We start from the raw sequence: 17,303 nt of genomic DNA on the forward strand, positions 1-17,303 counted from the left end.
TCCAGAGATTACACGCTACATACAACCAAATTTGTCCTTTTCATAATATTAGTATAGAGTACGTCTTACATTGATCTACGAGAACTTTATCTAACTTACTGTTTATTTATCTAACTTTCCAAACAATAATTGAAATAAAATACTGCCTACGAATAGCTGTAAGACCTTGCTCGCATAGAAGTCGGATGTTGTTTCTTTTTCGTCTAAAAACTCCGATCGGAACTTGTCCGGGCCGACCGATACCAGTTCTCCAGGTGAGGTGATCGCAGGTGTCATGTCAGCGAACACAAATGATCTTTTCCTCGTTGTTCTTCGGTTTCGTTGATGTTTTTCCACACGGCACGATTTCCTTCTCTCTCGTACGGCAAGGTGAATCAGTGCACCTGCACGGCCTCGGTTTGCTGCGCTCTCTGATTGCATTGCAGCTGTAGCAAGGAATGTAATAAAAGATCAGTAACTGGAAGTACCAGATCTACGTTCGGGACGATTAACGATGGAAGTGGTGTTCTCGTTAACGCGAAGTTTCTTTCTTTTTTTAGTTTTCTTTTTATCCCGCTTTACTCACTCCCCGTAAATGTCAATTTTTACCGTTTTCGTGTTCGCGCAATCAACTTACACGCAAGGCGAGCTTTTGCAATAGTAACACTTTGCTCTCGGTTTCTTTTGGATCGATTTCGACTTCCTGCATCCGCAAGGTGTCGATTTGCAAGCGCAACAAATGGGCACAATTATCTTCCTCTGTTTGTCGCCTTTCGTTTGACCGGCGTCGCACTTGCAGACGATTGCCGGTTTGCTTTTCGGCTTTTCCACGCACACGGCTACGATTTTTCGTCGGGTTTTTGGACTGCAATGAAAAATGAGAAAACTGACGACCTTGTTACAGAATTTTTCAGGTAATTGTTTGAAAAGTATCATCTTTTCTATGTTACAAAGTAAAATATGGGATTTTCTGTGTTACAATTTAAATTTGCAAGATGACTTAAAATCTATTTTAAAATTTTTGACAAATTTAAAAGTATAATCAGTGTCTCACTCACTCGTCTCATTGTTTAAAAAATTGTTTCGACAAATTCATTCCTAAAACATATTCTCTGATTCACATGGGAGATCATTCTTTAAAATAATATGTAAATCATGATTTCATATATAAAAAATCGTTTGAATTGAAACAAAATCAAAATATGTATAATTTTGAGTAATAAAGTAGTTAAATTAATTTATTTCAAAGTAAAATAAAGTCAATTAGAATTGAAAAATAAAAAGAAACAGATAATTCGTGAAATAATAAATATATAAAGATTTATTTCTTTATTTTAGTTCTGATTTTTATAGATTACTTTCCGTTTTACTCTACACTTATCATCATTATTATTTTTTTTATAAATGTAGATATTTATACGAATTATAAAGATGCTATAAAAGCCATAGTTCTATATCATCAATCACTAAATATAGTGATATTTTGCATAATATATCAACTAAATATAAGGTTTTAAAAATCACTAATTAGAAACTACAGGGTCGTGTGCAGATGTAAATAACTAATAACAAAATTGAGAAAATCTGTACGCAACTGAGCGCGTCGCTGCAATTTCTCCTTAATTGAAGTGTATCTATTTTCTGAGATGTGGACAAACGAAAATATCGGTTGGACAAACAAAAAACACTAGTGAACAAAATGTGGAGAGACACATTTTTTAAGAAATCACTGAGAACGGTCTATATAGCATAACGTTTTTCTGAAGAGTGGACAAATGAAAATTGTACACAAGCTATTTAAGACGCAATAGTTAAACGGGACACACTGTACACTACGACGAAACAACGTTACAATTGAATTATCCCATACAAAATTTGTTTATTTTTGGTTTCGAGCACCTCAAAACAGAGGAGTGCAAAATACCAAGGAGATCGTGAAATTTCGACCGACAGAAAGACTGCCCTTATGTCACATTCAACGGCCAAGAAAGCAAAAAGTGAGAGAAGAAAATGAAAATTGTCGGAAACGTGTAAGGAATGCGCTCCCAAGGGAAATCACGTTTTACCTGACACAGTATTTCATCTTTCTCTCTTCCCTTCCGTCGTCCTTCTCAACCTTGGCACTGCAACAACAGGGAACCTTTCTACACTGCGTGCAGCAAGTCGATTCGCTGATCTTCTGCTGCAGCTCGTCCATCACGTCCGAAAAGACGCTCAGCCGCTGATAAGGAAGGTCGTCGGAGTTGCGTGATTTCAGTTTCTCGCGGCAGCGGCATTCATTGATCGAATCGGCCCGATGATCTTCAAGATTTCTGGAAAAGTAGCGTCTCACCTCTTCCCTGGGTTTCCAGGCGGTTACGTACATGGTGCGCTCGTTCTCAGGGTCGGTTAGGACCGGTCTTCCATCGCCATAGGTTTTACGATCCTCGCACATACACAGGTCTACGGACAGTTCGCAGCACGAACATTTTTGTAACGGTGCTCTGCACACGCATTTTTCGCGAGGACGATCGCAATACAGACAGAACATCGACTTCATACATCTGCAGACGTTCTTCGTATTGCAAATAGATTTGCAGTTGCATTCGTTTTTCGGCTTGCAACAATTCACGCATGTTATCGTCAGTCTGCAACTGACGAAGTTGAAAAATGAAGTTGAAAAATTCATTAAGCGGGAAGTCGTCGTAGACGCGTGAAAATTATTGCTAACATTCAACAATTTTCCTTTTTGGAAACAATTCATTCAGTAGAGGATCTGTTTAGTGGAATTTGTTATATGCATATGTTTCATAATAACAAAATAATTTTGATTTAGATTGTTCAAATGAAATAGCGATGCTGGAGCCATTATATTACAAGGATGACTGCAAAATTGTCACAGGACTAAAATTATATTTTTACTGTAAGTAGATACCATTTGTTACTATTATCCTCAATTTTTCTAGATTTTTACTAAAAATAAATATTTCTATTCCCATAACAGAATTCATTTTACTTTTATATATGGTCTTTGCGAAAAATAACTTGAAACAATTTTTCAGATGAAATTCCTTTATCGAAATCTCATAAGTGAAATAATGTGATTATGAAAATTTGATTTCAGTTGGTCTTGGCAATGATGTGCATCATGGAGAGTAATTCATTAAACGGTGCCTCTATGTTGCGTATTGCTCATTATAGAATTTAGCGGACCATCCGAACCTCGACAGGTTCTCAGGTAAGACGACTCAGCCCCTACTTGAGAGTCATAGAAGAAGGTATAGTCGCTGGTAGAGATCTTGTGAGGTCGTAAACCTAAATAACAGCTATTGCTTTATTGGCAAAGGTAACTGATTCCTAGGACGACAGGAATGTCGCGGCTCTGAAACGCCTTATGCACGGTACGATCTGTCGTACGACAGGTCGTACAAGTCGTACGGCAGATCGTACGGACACCACCAGTTTTGCCATTAAGAACTCATACACACCGTTGGACTCAGAATAAAGAGAGAATGCTTTTACTGATCCAGAAATAAATCAAAATTTTCAAAAATTTTTGGGGGAGGAGGGCAATTTTTCTTTAAAAATTTGTTGATACTGATTCATAGGCCTCTAAAAACAGTGCAATGTATACTTGAACATTTTTTTTCATATTTTTTAAGATTTCCGAGTTATACGCACAAAAGTAACAGGGGTGGGGTGGCTCGGACAAAAGGGGTAGTTTCTTCCTTGAAACCCAAAAGTGGCACGAACCAATGATGCACTTTATTGGAATGTCCCACAAACAAGTATACCAAGTTTCATCAAAATCGGAGCGTATCACTCACCAATATTTCCTTGTTAGTAATCATAACGTCCAATATTAGTCTCATTATATTCTGCTAAATTTCAACACGGTTTTACAGATACCATTTACCTGCATTCGTTTCTAGGCCTGCAGCAGTTGTCGCAAACGAGTACTCTTCTACAGTTACAGTCCTCCCAGCTTCTGTTATCGCGATGGAAAATCGAGCAACTGTTTTCCCTAGAACCGATTCGCCGGAATTGCTTGTCCTTCTTCAAGCAACTTTTTGGATATTCCGCCAGTGTGTTGCTACATTGCGTCGTCGGTAAGTAACAGCAGTTGCATCTGCTATCCTCGAGTTTATCCTTGTCGACGTTAAAACTATCACCGACACCTAAACAATTTGGCAATTTCGAGTTCGTACATACCGTGCGAGGTTCTGACTCGCAATGTTCCGTATATTGCGAAGCTACGCGAGGCTGTCTTGGCTTTTTCGACGACATTTTTCGTTGAATGCAGTTCATGCATACGGTTACTGTTTCTTTTTCAGAATCTGGGCGCATTTCAGCGACCGTTTCTTTGCGTAGTTCTTTATGATGGTCTATAAATTTTCGCGGTTCGAGCTCCAGCTTTCCTTGATCGATAGATTTTCGCTTAACGTCGGACTCCTTTCGAGATACTTGTGACTCGAGCTCTTTCGTAACGTCTTGAAATTCAGATTTCTTTGAAAATTCTTGCACCTTTGCTCGGTCCGTTACCTCAACGGCTTCCTTGTCAGGGATTTCAGCTGACGATTTGGACTTGTTTTGTTTCTCTTCAACGACTACAGCAGCCGTATCTTTATTATTTGTAGGATTGAGAGTTTTTGGTCTTCCGTCACTTGCACTTGGTTTCTTATTTCCTTCGACTGAAGGCGTTTTCTCTGCAACAACAGGTTCGATTTGATCCTTTTCATAATCCAATCTCTGCTCGTCTGACTTCAAAGGGCCAGACTTCTCTTTTCCTTTTTGCGATTTCTTCTTTCCTCTTTTGGACTTTGCTGGTAATTCCTCGCTAATTTTTGCTCCGGGATCCTCGATCTTTTTATCAGTTGCATCAGAATTCTCTCCAGTAGTCTTATCCTTCTCGGCGGATTGCTTCGATTGATTTTCTGGACGCTCCTTTTTGTTTTTTTCAGTGATTTTCTTCAACGTTCTAAACAGGAACGAATTTTTCAACTTGTTCGGAAACGTTGTCTTCGTTTCTGTATCCTTCTCACCCTCTTTATCTTCCAAACTCTTTTTCTCCGTTCCCACGAGAGGCGTCTGATTACTTTGCTCTCCAGGAAGCGTGTGTATGCTCTTCTTGGTATCAAACGATTTCATAAATTTATGTTGCTCGCGGAGATTGAACTTTTTCAAGTAAGCTGGCTCCGTTTTCGCCGGAGTCTGTGCGTCGTTTGCATTTTTCACGTCCGTATCTTCTAGCGTCTCGGTTTTCTTCACAGGTGCATCGACCACGCTTTTCTGTTTCGTGATTTTCGCGGGTGCTTTCTCGCGTTGGCCTAAAATATATTTAAGCGTTCGTATCTCGGGTCTTACCAGTTTCGGAAACGTATAGGGAGCTGGCATTGTACTTTTGGCGATGGCAGCTTGTTCTTCTTGGACAATTTTTTCTTTGTCTTCTGATGGTTTTGCAAGATCTTTAGGAGATTCCTCTGTCAATTTTACCTTGTCTTCCTTCGAATCAGCAATTTCTATCGGTTGTTCCTGCGAACTCTTTTGAATTCCTGGATAAAAAGTTGCTTCTTCTTCACTTTGTTCGGCGAGATTCCGACACACCGCGGATTCACGAGCAGGTTTAACGTCGGTGAACGCGTCCTCTTCCTTCTCTTCTTCCTCTTCGATGCAACTACAAGTCGACCACCGTTGCCTCGAGTTCTCTTTCTCCATCATTCTACGGGATCGCTTTTTGCTTCTATAATTGTCCTGCGCGTTACTATCGATCACTGGCTCCAAATCTTTTCTACGACATTTGCAAACATTCTCGAAACTTCTTTTGGAGAGCATTCTAAAATTCTCTTCTTCGTTAATGTCGTGACCTCGTCTAGAATCATTTTCACGATAATTGCCGTGATAATAGCCGTCCCCGCGATTTTGAGCGCGCACTCTGTCCATATCGTTGCTGCACACAGATTTCGATGACCATTCTTCGCTGTCGGTGATTGAGGAAACCTTTGAGGAATAGATCCTTGAACAAGGTTTCTCCATTTTGTCGCACACGACGAACTTCGTGCTTTCAAACGAGAGATCTGATTTATTCATCGACACGTCACTGTTGCTAATGTTCGCATCCTTGCATTGGCATTCGGTCAAAGTCGATTCCGTGTCGTTTGCACAGACGTCGATGAAGTCGCTGCTTTCTAATTTCGTTGCGACGCTCGACTCGGTGGACTGGGAAACGAAGCTACAGGCGTTGCTGTTTTCGCTGCTCTCTTCTTTACACGGGAGGCAATCAAACGAATTTTCCTCCTTAAACTTTCTGCGTTTGTTCCGAATAGAAGTAACGAGTTTGCTCGACGAAATGTTCGATCGGTCTGTCGTCGTTTCCGAACTGGATTCCGTACACGGTTGGGATTTCTTCTGTTTGCTCGTTGGCTGCGAATAAAAGTGCAAAATGCTCTTACGATATTACTCGAGAAAGTTATTGTAATGTACGAATAGTGGATATTTTCTTCAGATTTAATATTGCACGCAAAAGATATTATTTAATAAAAATATTACGTGCTTTCTTAAAAGAGAATTATTGCTGTACGACACAGTGTATTTAGTTTTTACGAAGATTTAATTTTCAGGTGTTTGAAATACAATGTTGTAACTACTCGGTTTATATGTTTATGTGTCATTTGTAATATATTTTGTCTTATTATTAATTTTATGTAATTGCATTTGCATTTTAGCCTGTAGCTAACGGAGGCTTGTGTAAAGAGAACCAAAACGTTGTGTGTACAAAGAATAAAAACCCGTTCACATATTTCTGGATTTTGATTTTCTTCGAAAAGCTTAATAAAAAATTAATAGCAATGCTTTTCTAGAATTATAGGAGTTAGGAGATGTAACTGGAACCAGTCTGAACAGAATTGCTTTAATAAAAAATAGTTTGGATAAGTACTGTGTAGTTCATTGCGGTAATGCGTTGCAGTAACAAAATTACTTGTATTTAAAAAATTAAGAATAAATCTAAAATTTCGAAAAATGCAAGTGATTAGAAAAAATTCACCATGTTTCTTCCAAATTATATTAACATCATTTGCTTATATGCTATATCTGAGCTATCGAAGTGGTTTCAGTTATGTACTCCATCCTATATAATTAGTTTAAAACGAGCAACTGATTAAGTAATTTGATTTGAATGTTAATTTTCCTTTGAACTAACGTTGTCGTGTTATTTTCTCCATTTATCTGTATTTAACTTTAATCGACAGTGATCTATGATTTTCTTAGGAACGTACACCTAAACGTGTTTCAGTTCAAATGTCATGAGTTCAATCCTTCGATAACAGCAATAATACACAGCAGTAAGTAAGTTTTATTTTTTTACATATATCCAATTCCTACTTTTATTTCTTTGCTTCAATTTTCAATTTTTCAATTTTCTATCATATATTTTCTCATACAAACGTTTTTGTTTCTTTTTGCTTTATTAATTTCACTTAATTTTATTTTTACTACAACTATTTATCGAAAGACTGTGAAGTTCGATTATTTAATACTAAAAATTAAATAGATGCTTCTAAACGGCTCTATTTTGGTTTCCAATCGAAGCCCAATTTAAAATTGTAAGATGTAATGCCATCTTAGATCAAAACACTAAATTATTTTAATAATAACCGTGATTTAGGTACATTTGTATTGATCGTTGTTGTTTTAACAACGTTGTAAGTTTTAAATCTTATTAAATTTATTATACTTTCAAAGAATGAAATTACTTGAGTATTTTCGTTAGCTTCAGAGCAGATGTAAATGTTCACGTTTCCAGTCATCCTACGGTTATCAGTTTTCACGTTTGCTGTTTTTGAATGTCTTTTGCTTCTTGAATCCTCGGATACATTTTCCTTTTTACACTTGACGATTTCGTCGTGCAACTTCTTTGGAGAACAACGCACGATATTGTACTTTTCTTGAGGTCGACTCGATTTTTGAGAGATTTTTGTGAATTTTGTACGATTAGAATGATCTTGGACTGCATGCGGTCGACCCTCGTGTTTAGTTTTTACTGGAATTTCTTCCTGTTTGGTGTAACAAACTGATTTATCGAGTTCACGTTTGGGTTTCTGGTCAAGAATATTTTCTTCCTCCTGTTTCTAAAAACGAGGAAACTTTTTTTAATCATTGTTTTAATCAGATACAAAATATAGTAGAGCCTCGATTATCCGAACGGTCGATTTGAATTCTTTATATACATCATGTAAATTTAAAATAATTAAACATTCCATTTATCTAATAGGGTCATTTAAGAACCTGAAACGATGATTCTATGTATTATATTTTTTGGTTTATACCATCGTGTCGTTTAAAAGATAAATAAATAATATTGAACGATATACGCTACAATACGAGAACAAATAGTTGCCAACAATGATATATCGTTGTTCGGCACTATAAGGGTTAAGTATCTTGGATACTTGCTTCTTAAATACCATTCTACATTGCTTCGCGATAATCTGCACCGCTTCCTTGATCGAACTGTTGAGCATCTCCGTCAATTTATCCGGATTCATTACATCACCCGAATCGCTTTGTTTTTTCAAAGATGTTCCACAAGTTTCAGGAAGACACTTTTCCTTCGTGCAGGTTTTCGAGTCGCAGGCATCGCTCTTGACTTCATCCTCCTTCTTTTTCTCGTCTGCTTGAAGATTATCTTTGTCGTCCTTGTCGCGGCTGAAAGAAGATCTTTCTTCTCGTTCTTTCTTCTCGTTTTCAGGCAATGCTGAAGTTAGGTTTTGAGGGTCAGTGATCACGGATGCATCGATTGAGAGAGGAGGAGGAAAGCTGGTCACTTTCGCATCGTGCAATGGTTGGATTGCATTTGCAGTACTGAGTTTTGGAGGCGGTTCTGATTTTTGTATCGGAATTGAATCATCGTTTGTCGCATCTGTTGATTTGATAGGTGATTTGATAGGTGGATCAGGAGGGTTCGCCGGTTTTGATCTCTTCGAGCGGAACAAACTTGGGAGTCCCATTTTAATTTGACAGAAATCAGAAAATTTACAAGGCTTTTCTCTTTACTTTTTTCTTTTTCTTCTGTCTGTGTTGAATTTTATATCGATCCTCGGATACACGCGTTTTCCTTTCGAAAAGTACGTCACGGTGTTTTCTAAAATATCTTTACTTGTTCCGTACTGCGTTGTCGTCGACATCGCCTCAGATTTAATATTAAAGGTTAAACTTTACAATTTAATACGGTACGTTAATTTGGATTGTAGACATTCATCATTAATTGTTGTAAAATCATTCTTGGTTAATTTTAACTGTTCGTGTCACTTCTATGTTTGTATTATCATTTTAACCATTTGAGAAGCATGTCGAAGTGTTAGAAATTAACGAATTCATTTGACATTTCAATTGCTTATTTTATTTTATCACGATACATTAATTTACTCTCATTTCGAATACGTCGGTGGTAATATTTTTTAATTTACACTGTCACACCAGAGGTTATGCATATTGCAAATTTGCAAAGACTTGAAACAATCTACGATCTCTTCAAATCAATTAAAATTCAAGAGCTCTTTTCATTTGATAGGATACAGAAAAATCGAATTTCGTGTTTGAAATTTTCAAATGTATAGTGTCCATATATAATATAATACATATTTGTAGTGGAAAATTCGTGCGATCAACACAGTTACAACAAATTGAAAAACGCAGGAGGTGAACGAGGAATCGGAAAATTATTTAAAAATAAAATCATGTAAATATATCTAATAATAAAATTAACATAATTTATCTTATTAAGGTGTTACTATACTTATTGCTCTTATTTGTGTATGTCTACCTATTTATATTTCTTTGAAGAAGAAGCAGTTTATATTTTATTCTTAATTATGCAACTCTGAATATACTTTTCCGTGTTTCTTCAATTGATGTTCGCGATGTTGGAATCTCTATTTGATCAACTGACTTCCATTGAACCTAATTAAAATTATGAAATGATAGAAATTTTATATTTTCAGAAAAGTTAAAAAGTACGAACTTTTCATTCATAATTTATTAATAACATTTGACGTAAATCCACATGTTTGCATATTTTTTTAATGTGTATATTATTATTAGTTTACCAATTTTTGTTTACTTACTGAATTGTTATCTACATAAAATGAATGAAACGTAATATAATACAAAATTAAGTCATTCTTTTTACTTAAAAGGGAGAAGTCCGGTTCAGGAAGCTGAAAATGTGGCAACTCTTTACGAATTTTGTAAAAATAATGTATTAAGCGACTCTTAAAATTTACTATGTCTTTTATTGGATATTTGGTGATAACTAGACTGCGGATCTTTATGAAAAATAAAATCTTCGCGAATGTGTCTACAAAAATTGAACCTAAATAGGAATTTATTTTATTTTGCAAATATTATAACATTAACTTTACTTTCAATCTTTTTTATATTCTTGCATATTGTTCGTATTTTGTAGTTTCTTGCACATTCAAATTTTCTATAAGTCTAGTGATAACGAATCATTTTCTTCAATATAAAATTGTACGTGGAGAGCCATGTACATGGTGTTGCACGTTCAATCTTTAATTGAAAAAATTATTCGTTATCACCAAATAAACCATAAAAGACCCTGTATGTCTCACAAAGATCTGCTTAATAATAAATGCCTCATTTTCAGCTTCCTGAATGGAGCTGCTCCTTTCAAAGAATTCGTCCAAGAAGTTAAGAATTTTTACCATTTCATTGAGTCGAGTCGTTGTTATCTGTCGTTTCATCAGCAGAAGTAGAAGCCTCTTTTGAGCATTTGCAAGGGGATACATCGCTCAAAACCTCCGGATCTAACGAATAATCGTAACGCGAAGTATCCATTTCTTCCAACGTTAAATTCTGAGCATGACTCTTGCACTTGTGTTTTTTACACGTGACAGGCTAAACGCAAACATTAATTATAATTCGAAACGCCCAATTTCAATAACCGATATGCTACATTCGAATTTCAAATTACCCTGATCGACGTAATTATTTTGTTAGCGAATTTCTTTACGGTATCAGATTTTTTACGCTTTCGACCTGGAGATGGATACAATTGCTTCACTTTTTTGGATTTATCCGCTCTTTTGGACAAATTTATCAGGGGTTCGGTTTCTTCGCGATTTTCGGGACGTCTCCGATGCTCGGTCTTTCGAAACTCACACAACACGTTTTTATAAGCTTGCGTCTCTTGATAAGGGAGTCTATTATCTTCGTCAACCAACTTCGTGACGCAAACATTTACATAATGAATTTTTGGATGAGAAAAATTTGTGCAATTTGTTCAATTTTGTATAACTTGTATAATTTGGACAATTTCTATAATTTGTTTAATTTGTAGAACTTTTACTATATTCATTTACGGTGTTAATTACTTACGGAACCTGGAGGGTGGCACGTAACGATACGTTTGGGTTTTTGGTAACCTATTTTTGAACAAACCGATACAGAAACCGGAGTTCGAGGGGAGCTCGCTTGTCTGCGACTCCTGGCTTCCCTTTCGCGAATTAATTTCATTCGATCATGCTTTTTCAGTTCTTCAATTAACTCCGGACTTTGGTACATAGGTAAATATTTCTTTACCATAGGCATTTCAAACCTTCGAACAGAATTATTTGTACTACTTGGTTTATCCTGACAGTACATGTTCCTATCGTTCGAACTATTGCGACAATATTAGTCAATATGTAACCATTATGCACCATAAATAGATGTCACAGTATTCATAAAATTCACGTAAGTACAATAATTTTTTAATAAAAAAACAATCAGTGGAGCTCAAATTAATCGAGACATGCAAAGAATATTCCTTTTACCTTCTTTTTTCACGGACTAAAATTCAAATCAAACGGAGTTAACGTTAATCATTTGAAACTATTTGCGAATGTCATGCTTTAAAAATATTATTATTCAGCCTTTAGGTCAAATATTTACTAAACTTTATATGATAAATAGGGTGAAAATCTACGAAAACGTTTATAATTAGTAGACTACGGATCTTTATGCATTTATACGAAATTTGAATGTGCAAGAAACTACAAAATGCAAACAATATGCAAGAATACAAAAAAGATTGAAAGTAAAGTTCATGGTACAATATTTGCAGAATAAAATAAATTCCTATCTAGGTTCAATTTTTGTAGGGACGTTTGGAAAGATTTTATTTTGCATAAAGATCCGCAGTCTAATAATTAGATACCTCTATTATGTATTTCGAACCTTCTTATCGATGATTCTGTAGAATCTCTGAGGTGTCTGAAAACATCGTCGCGGCGCTCAGAAACACATTTGCTGCAAATATCTGGTTGATAATTACAGGGATGGGATCGACAGGTCCTGAAACACAATAATTGATTAACACATCGAACGCAAAGCCTACTTTGATTTCATCTCCATTCACGCTATGATGTAATGTTATTCTTTGTATGTATATTATTAATAATATAGCTAAGACTGCTATATGATTATGGACGATGATGAAATATGAGCATGAAAGAGTCGCAGATAGTGAATATTATTTATATATTATTCGCAAGTTCTCTATTCTATATACTTTATTTTATATGTTTATGATCTTTATTAATGTTAAGAAATTGAATTACTACATAAACTGTAATCGTCTTTTAAATTGCCATTCTGGTTATTTTTTAATAATCCGACACTGCCGAAATCCCGAGCATACTAAATTATCGGAATTCTACTATATCGTCAGTCATCGGTGACTGACGTGGTATTGAACGTGTTAACCATTGTTAATTATGACGGTTCATTCCGATCCGCACCAAACCGTCCACCGTTACAACGTACAGTTCTCTGATTTATATCTCAAATGAAAATTGACACTTTTCGCATACAACGCACCATGAAAAATCATTTTCTTCAAATCGATCATTCCACGAAACATCACCCATTCGAGAGAACTGATCAGAATATTGTTGTACAGGATACTGCGTACGACGGTCATATGGAGAATATTTATCTGTGCTCTGATTCCATTTTTCTGTTTCCCTTCTTCTGTCTGTCGATCTTTCACACAAGACTGCAGTAGCTTTGTCCAATCTATCTTTCTCGCTTGATTGTTTCCACCTCGATCTTCGAGGTGACTTCTCGTCTTCGCATTTTAATCTGCATTCATTAAGAATGGCTGTTTAAGTTGATGCATTGTCATTTAAGCAAAGCTTAAAAAACGCTCTTGATTACTAAATGTTAAAAATGTTGTCTCTGGAATTAATCACTTTTAATTTTAATCGGTTAATAATGAGAAGAATTCAAAAGATCTGCACCCTTTAAATTCTTTCTGAACAAAAAAAGCAGACCATGAATTAATTATTACTCTCATCAGTACAATCGGTAGTATCACCACTAGTTATTTAATTTTGTTGTTGATACGTTTAGATCACTGCCATGACAATGAATATTATACATGGTACTTTCGATAATATTTGGTTTAATATTTTACTGCTTTATTTAATTTTATTTATAACGGGTTTTCCTCAAATATAAAGTTAATATAAAAGCTATGCAAAAATAAATGAAAAAATAGACAGTAGAAAAGATGAGTTTTATATGGAAGAAGTTCAAAGTGATATTTGGTGATTTTTATAATAACAGTAGTGAAGTTTAGACTTTGTATTTTTTGTGGAGATCACACTAGAATATTCATTCAAAACTAACATTTATGAAAATAATTCTTAAAAAATATGTAAAAATAATAGTAAAATATGATTAAATTTCTTTCCTGTACTCTTATTTTAGCCTTTATCATGTATAAATATTCTCAGACATAAAATACTAACTCATAAAACTGATGCAGCATCTTTTCTTATATCTGTGAAATGAAGTAAATTTATTTGGAGTTGTGTGAAAATCAGGTAAAGGCTAGAAAAGCATCCTCTTTCATCAAAATAAATGCCTTAAACATTTCTTATAAATTGGTGCATCGATTCTTATAACCGCCATTAATAATCATTTTTACAATTTACATTAGTAATATGTGAGATACAATTGCAAACAAATTATCATAATCAATTCTTAATCTGTTTTCGTAACAGCATGTTTTATAGTTCTTTTTGAAAAATCGTTGTGAAATGTATTTAATGGAAATAATGTTACTTGGTTTTACGCTTTCCTCTTTTCCTTTTTACACAATATATTTCTTCGTCGTCCGATAGAATCGATTTTTCCGAGCAGCTCAACTTTTTCCGTTTCGAACATTTAACACGCTCGTCTTTTTCAACCCTGAAAAAATAATTAAAACGGATTATGCACTTGAGAAGTTTTCCAAATCACTATTAGCACCTGATTAGGCAACTACATATACAGGGTACGTATATTTTCATGACGTAACATTTTTCATGATTTTTCAAGCACTTGTAATAATATGACAAAAAAATGTTGATCAGTTTTTGATTGCAATAAAGAAAAGTTCGTGAAAAAAATGTTTTTTAGTATTCTCAAGGTCACCTTCATTTTTTTAAATGGTAGACAGTGTTTCCACGTAGACAGTATTCATGTATACATTAACAACATTTAATATCGCACACCGTCCCACCAAAAACTAACTCAAGCAGGAATTAAAAATTTTTAATTTTGCGCTGTATCCGAAAATATTATTTAATATAATTTTATATAAAGTAAATAGAAGTTATTTCATACTTTTAAGCAATTATATCTAGAGCTGATGAGTATTCATATAAATTAATTAGAAATTGTTTCATACTTTTTAGTGCAGTTTTAATGTCTTTCGAAGTCGGTTATATTTTTTTTTCAAAAAACTAATTTGTCCTTCAGAACGTTCCACATTCCCTTATTTATTTGTACAGTTTGTATTAGTTACTGTCCCTGTACATCTGTAGTTTCAGTTGGAATTCAATGCATTTCGTACCTTTTCTCTCCGCGCTTCTTCCTTTTCGAAGACTTATCCTTTCCTTCGGTGACCTCTTCTTTCAAATCCTTCTCAGAACCTTTTGCATCTGGAGTTACACTATCTCTTCCAGTGTTTTCACTTTTCATTTTGCCATCGTACTTATGGAATTTTGTTTGCGTATATTTGCTTTTATCGGGTAAATCGGTGGCTTTGTCCATCTTCGATCCAACAGTTTGCGCATCGACGGATCTTTTTTTAGTTTTGTCATCTACATCCGGAGGTTCTTCAGTCTCCTTCTTTTCAGCTTTTTTCTCCATGGTTCTTTTCTCTTCAGCATTTTTATCCGTACCCTTTTCGTCTTCGGCTTCCTTCTCTTTGGTTTTCTTCTTCTCAGCCTTTTCCTCCTTAGTTACTTTCTCTTCAGCATTATTCTCTTCAATTTTCTTCTCTTCCACTTCTCGTTTCATAATTGTCTCGAGTCCAGTGCGTCTAGGCCTTCTCTTCGATTTTTTGTGAACGTCAAACACTTCCAAGCCCGCTAGTGGATCGAGTAACTTCGTACTATCCTCTTCCGCAAGTGTGGAAGTTTTCTCAGTCCCTCTACGAGCTATCGATCTTCTTGCATCCTCTTTCATGGACGCACCACCTTTCATCCTAACTTCGTTTCGTCCAGTTTCACTAACGTTTGTCGTCTCTTTCTTCGTTTCTTCCAAATCGCTCTGCCCCTCGTATTCGGAAGATTCGTCGAATTTCCCGTGATAACTCGGAGCCTTCGCATTGCGTTTTTCCAAAGTGTCCGCCAAACTTTCCGTTCCCTCTGTGTTTTCTGTAGTACTTTCGGTAACAGTCGTTTCATTTTGGGTTTCTGTTTCGTTTACAGTTTTAGACGTATCGTCCGTGTGTTCCGATATAGTGTTCATTCCTAATGAATAAATATTAACTTTCTCGTCTGTTGTTTCCTGAGTGATTTCTGAGGTGCAGGAACAAGGACCCTGAAAGTATAAAATGATTCTTTGCAACGGTTCGTACAATTTATTTTATTTATGAACATAGAAGATCATTATACATCACAGATTTATAGTGCAAGGAGTAATGATTACTGTAATCGCTGCAGAATTAAACTTTAAGAAGTTTAACCTTTTGCACTCGAGGCTTTTTTTCTGGTATCTACCAGCAACCAGTGATGAGCAAAACCCTAGGCTTCGAATAAGTCTGAAGTTTGCCGATGTGTTTGTCTCGTTTCCTTTTTTGAACATTTTCCAGAGAAAGAAACGAGACAAACACATTGGCAAACTTCAGATTTATTCAAAGTTTAGAGTTTTGCCCATCACTGCTAGCAACTCGAGATGTTTCTTAGCGTTCTATTGCCATGAATTCTAAGCTATCTAGATTTCAGAATAAAGTCACCTTTACCTCGCCGACAATCATTTTATCGACACTTCGAGCTTCAAAGAAATTAAACCTAAAGAAACATTATTGTTGATAGATTTGCTGCGTGAAACCTAATGGTGACTGAGAGTCACCTCTCGAGTACAAAGGGTTAATTGGGAAGCTTATATTTGAAAACTCATAACTATGACAAGCGTTGTCTGCCTCATGCTCTGATTTGAACGATGAACATTTGCTTCTTTAGCCGCGGAGCGACTGTTATTAACCCTTTATTGTAGAATTTCTATGGCCGGGAATTTAAAAATAAGAATTTACTGTAAACTTCGCACAATTTACTACATATATAGCTCTGCAAATTAAGCCACATAAATTATTTAACTAAAACATTCATTAGTTTTCGAGTGTGTAAATAACCAAGAGATAATTTCTCTTAAGGAAGACAAAATATGATCCCTTCAATACAGATATGAAAACAGATATCCACATATGACATTATTTCCAACTGATAACGCGTCTAAGACAAGATCTGCTAGAATATTCTTATCGAGGAGTCGTCATTTTTTCACCTGTGATCGAATAAGATTCAAATTTTGTTATATTACCACGAATTCGTCGCTATTTGATATATTCCATGTGTTCATCTCTGTCGAGTCCGAAGATGGTCTTACGCCTGACAATTCGTTGACGTCTTCCACTTGTCGGACGCATTTCCCCGTCATTATTCGTGAACCTTTGGTTTCGTCCACTTCGAAGTAAGCTGTACCTTTCGCAGTCGACTCTAAATATCTGGTTCATCATGGTTACGTTAGAAATGAAAATAATTATTTAACCCCTTCGTGGTTGATACTAAGGCTTCTGGGTGTAAGCCTTGTTCTCTGGATAAATTACTCCTCGTTTCGCCAACACTACAGTTATCTCCTTAAAGAGTCAAATAAATATCGATATCAGAGTTTCATTTAATCCCTGAAGAAGCTATCAGTCGGATAGCCGGTGACAATTTTACTGATGTCATTTTGAAATAAAGATAAGTCGTTTTTATAAAAGTATGCTTTTTTTTTATAAAAGCTGACGATCA

The 17,303-nt window shown here is 35.5% G+C and overlaps 1 protein-coding gene across 1 annotated transcript; it reads right to left on the minus strand.

Moving 5' to 3' along the window:
- Window positions 1-10,683: 10,683 nt before the first annotated feature.
- LOC128877499 (uncharacterized) lies at window positions 10,684-16,887 on the minus strand. Its single transcript, XM_054124831.1, has 7 exons — window positions 16,831-16,887; window positions 14,858-15,831; window positions 12,835-13,098; window positions 12,193-12,309; window positions 11,353-11,572; window positions 10,949-11,197; window positions 10,684-10,872 (listed from the first exon to the last, which is right to left on the minus strand). The coding sequence occupies exons 1-7, from the start codon at window positions 16,867-16,869 to the stop codon at window positions 10,684-10,686; spliced, it is 2,052 nt and encodes a 683-aa protein (XP_053980806.1). The 5' UTR covers window positions 16,870-16,887.
- Window positions 16,888-17,303: the final 416 nt, after the last annotated feature.

The sequence above is a fragment of the Hylaeus volcanicus genome, chromosome 5, assembly GCF_026283585.1.
Source record: "Hylaeus volcanicus isolate JK05 chromosome 5, UHH_iyHylVolc1.0_haploid, whole genome shotgun sequence".
Lineage (NCBI taxonomy): Eukaryota > Metazoa > Arthropoda > Insecta > Hymenoptera > Colletidae > Hylaeus > Hylaeus volcanicus.

Excerpts from the sequence above, each read along its gene's own strand:
- LOC128877499 (XM_054124831.1), bottom strand. The coding sequence starts at position 16,869 with ATGAACACATGGAATATATCAAATAGCGACGAATTCGTG. Across the intron at positions 15,832-16,830 it reads CAAATAGCGACGAATTCGTG|GGTCCTTGTTCCTGCACCTC; the intron begins GTAATATAACAA and ends TTATACTTTCAG. Across the intron at positions 11,573-12,192 it reads ACAGAATCATCGATAAGAAG|GTTTGAAATGCCTATGGTAA; the intron begins GTTCGAAATACA and ends TTCTGTTCGAAG.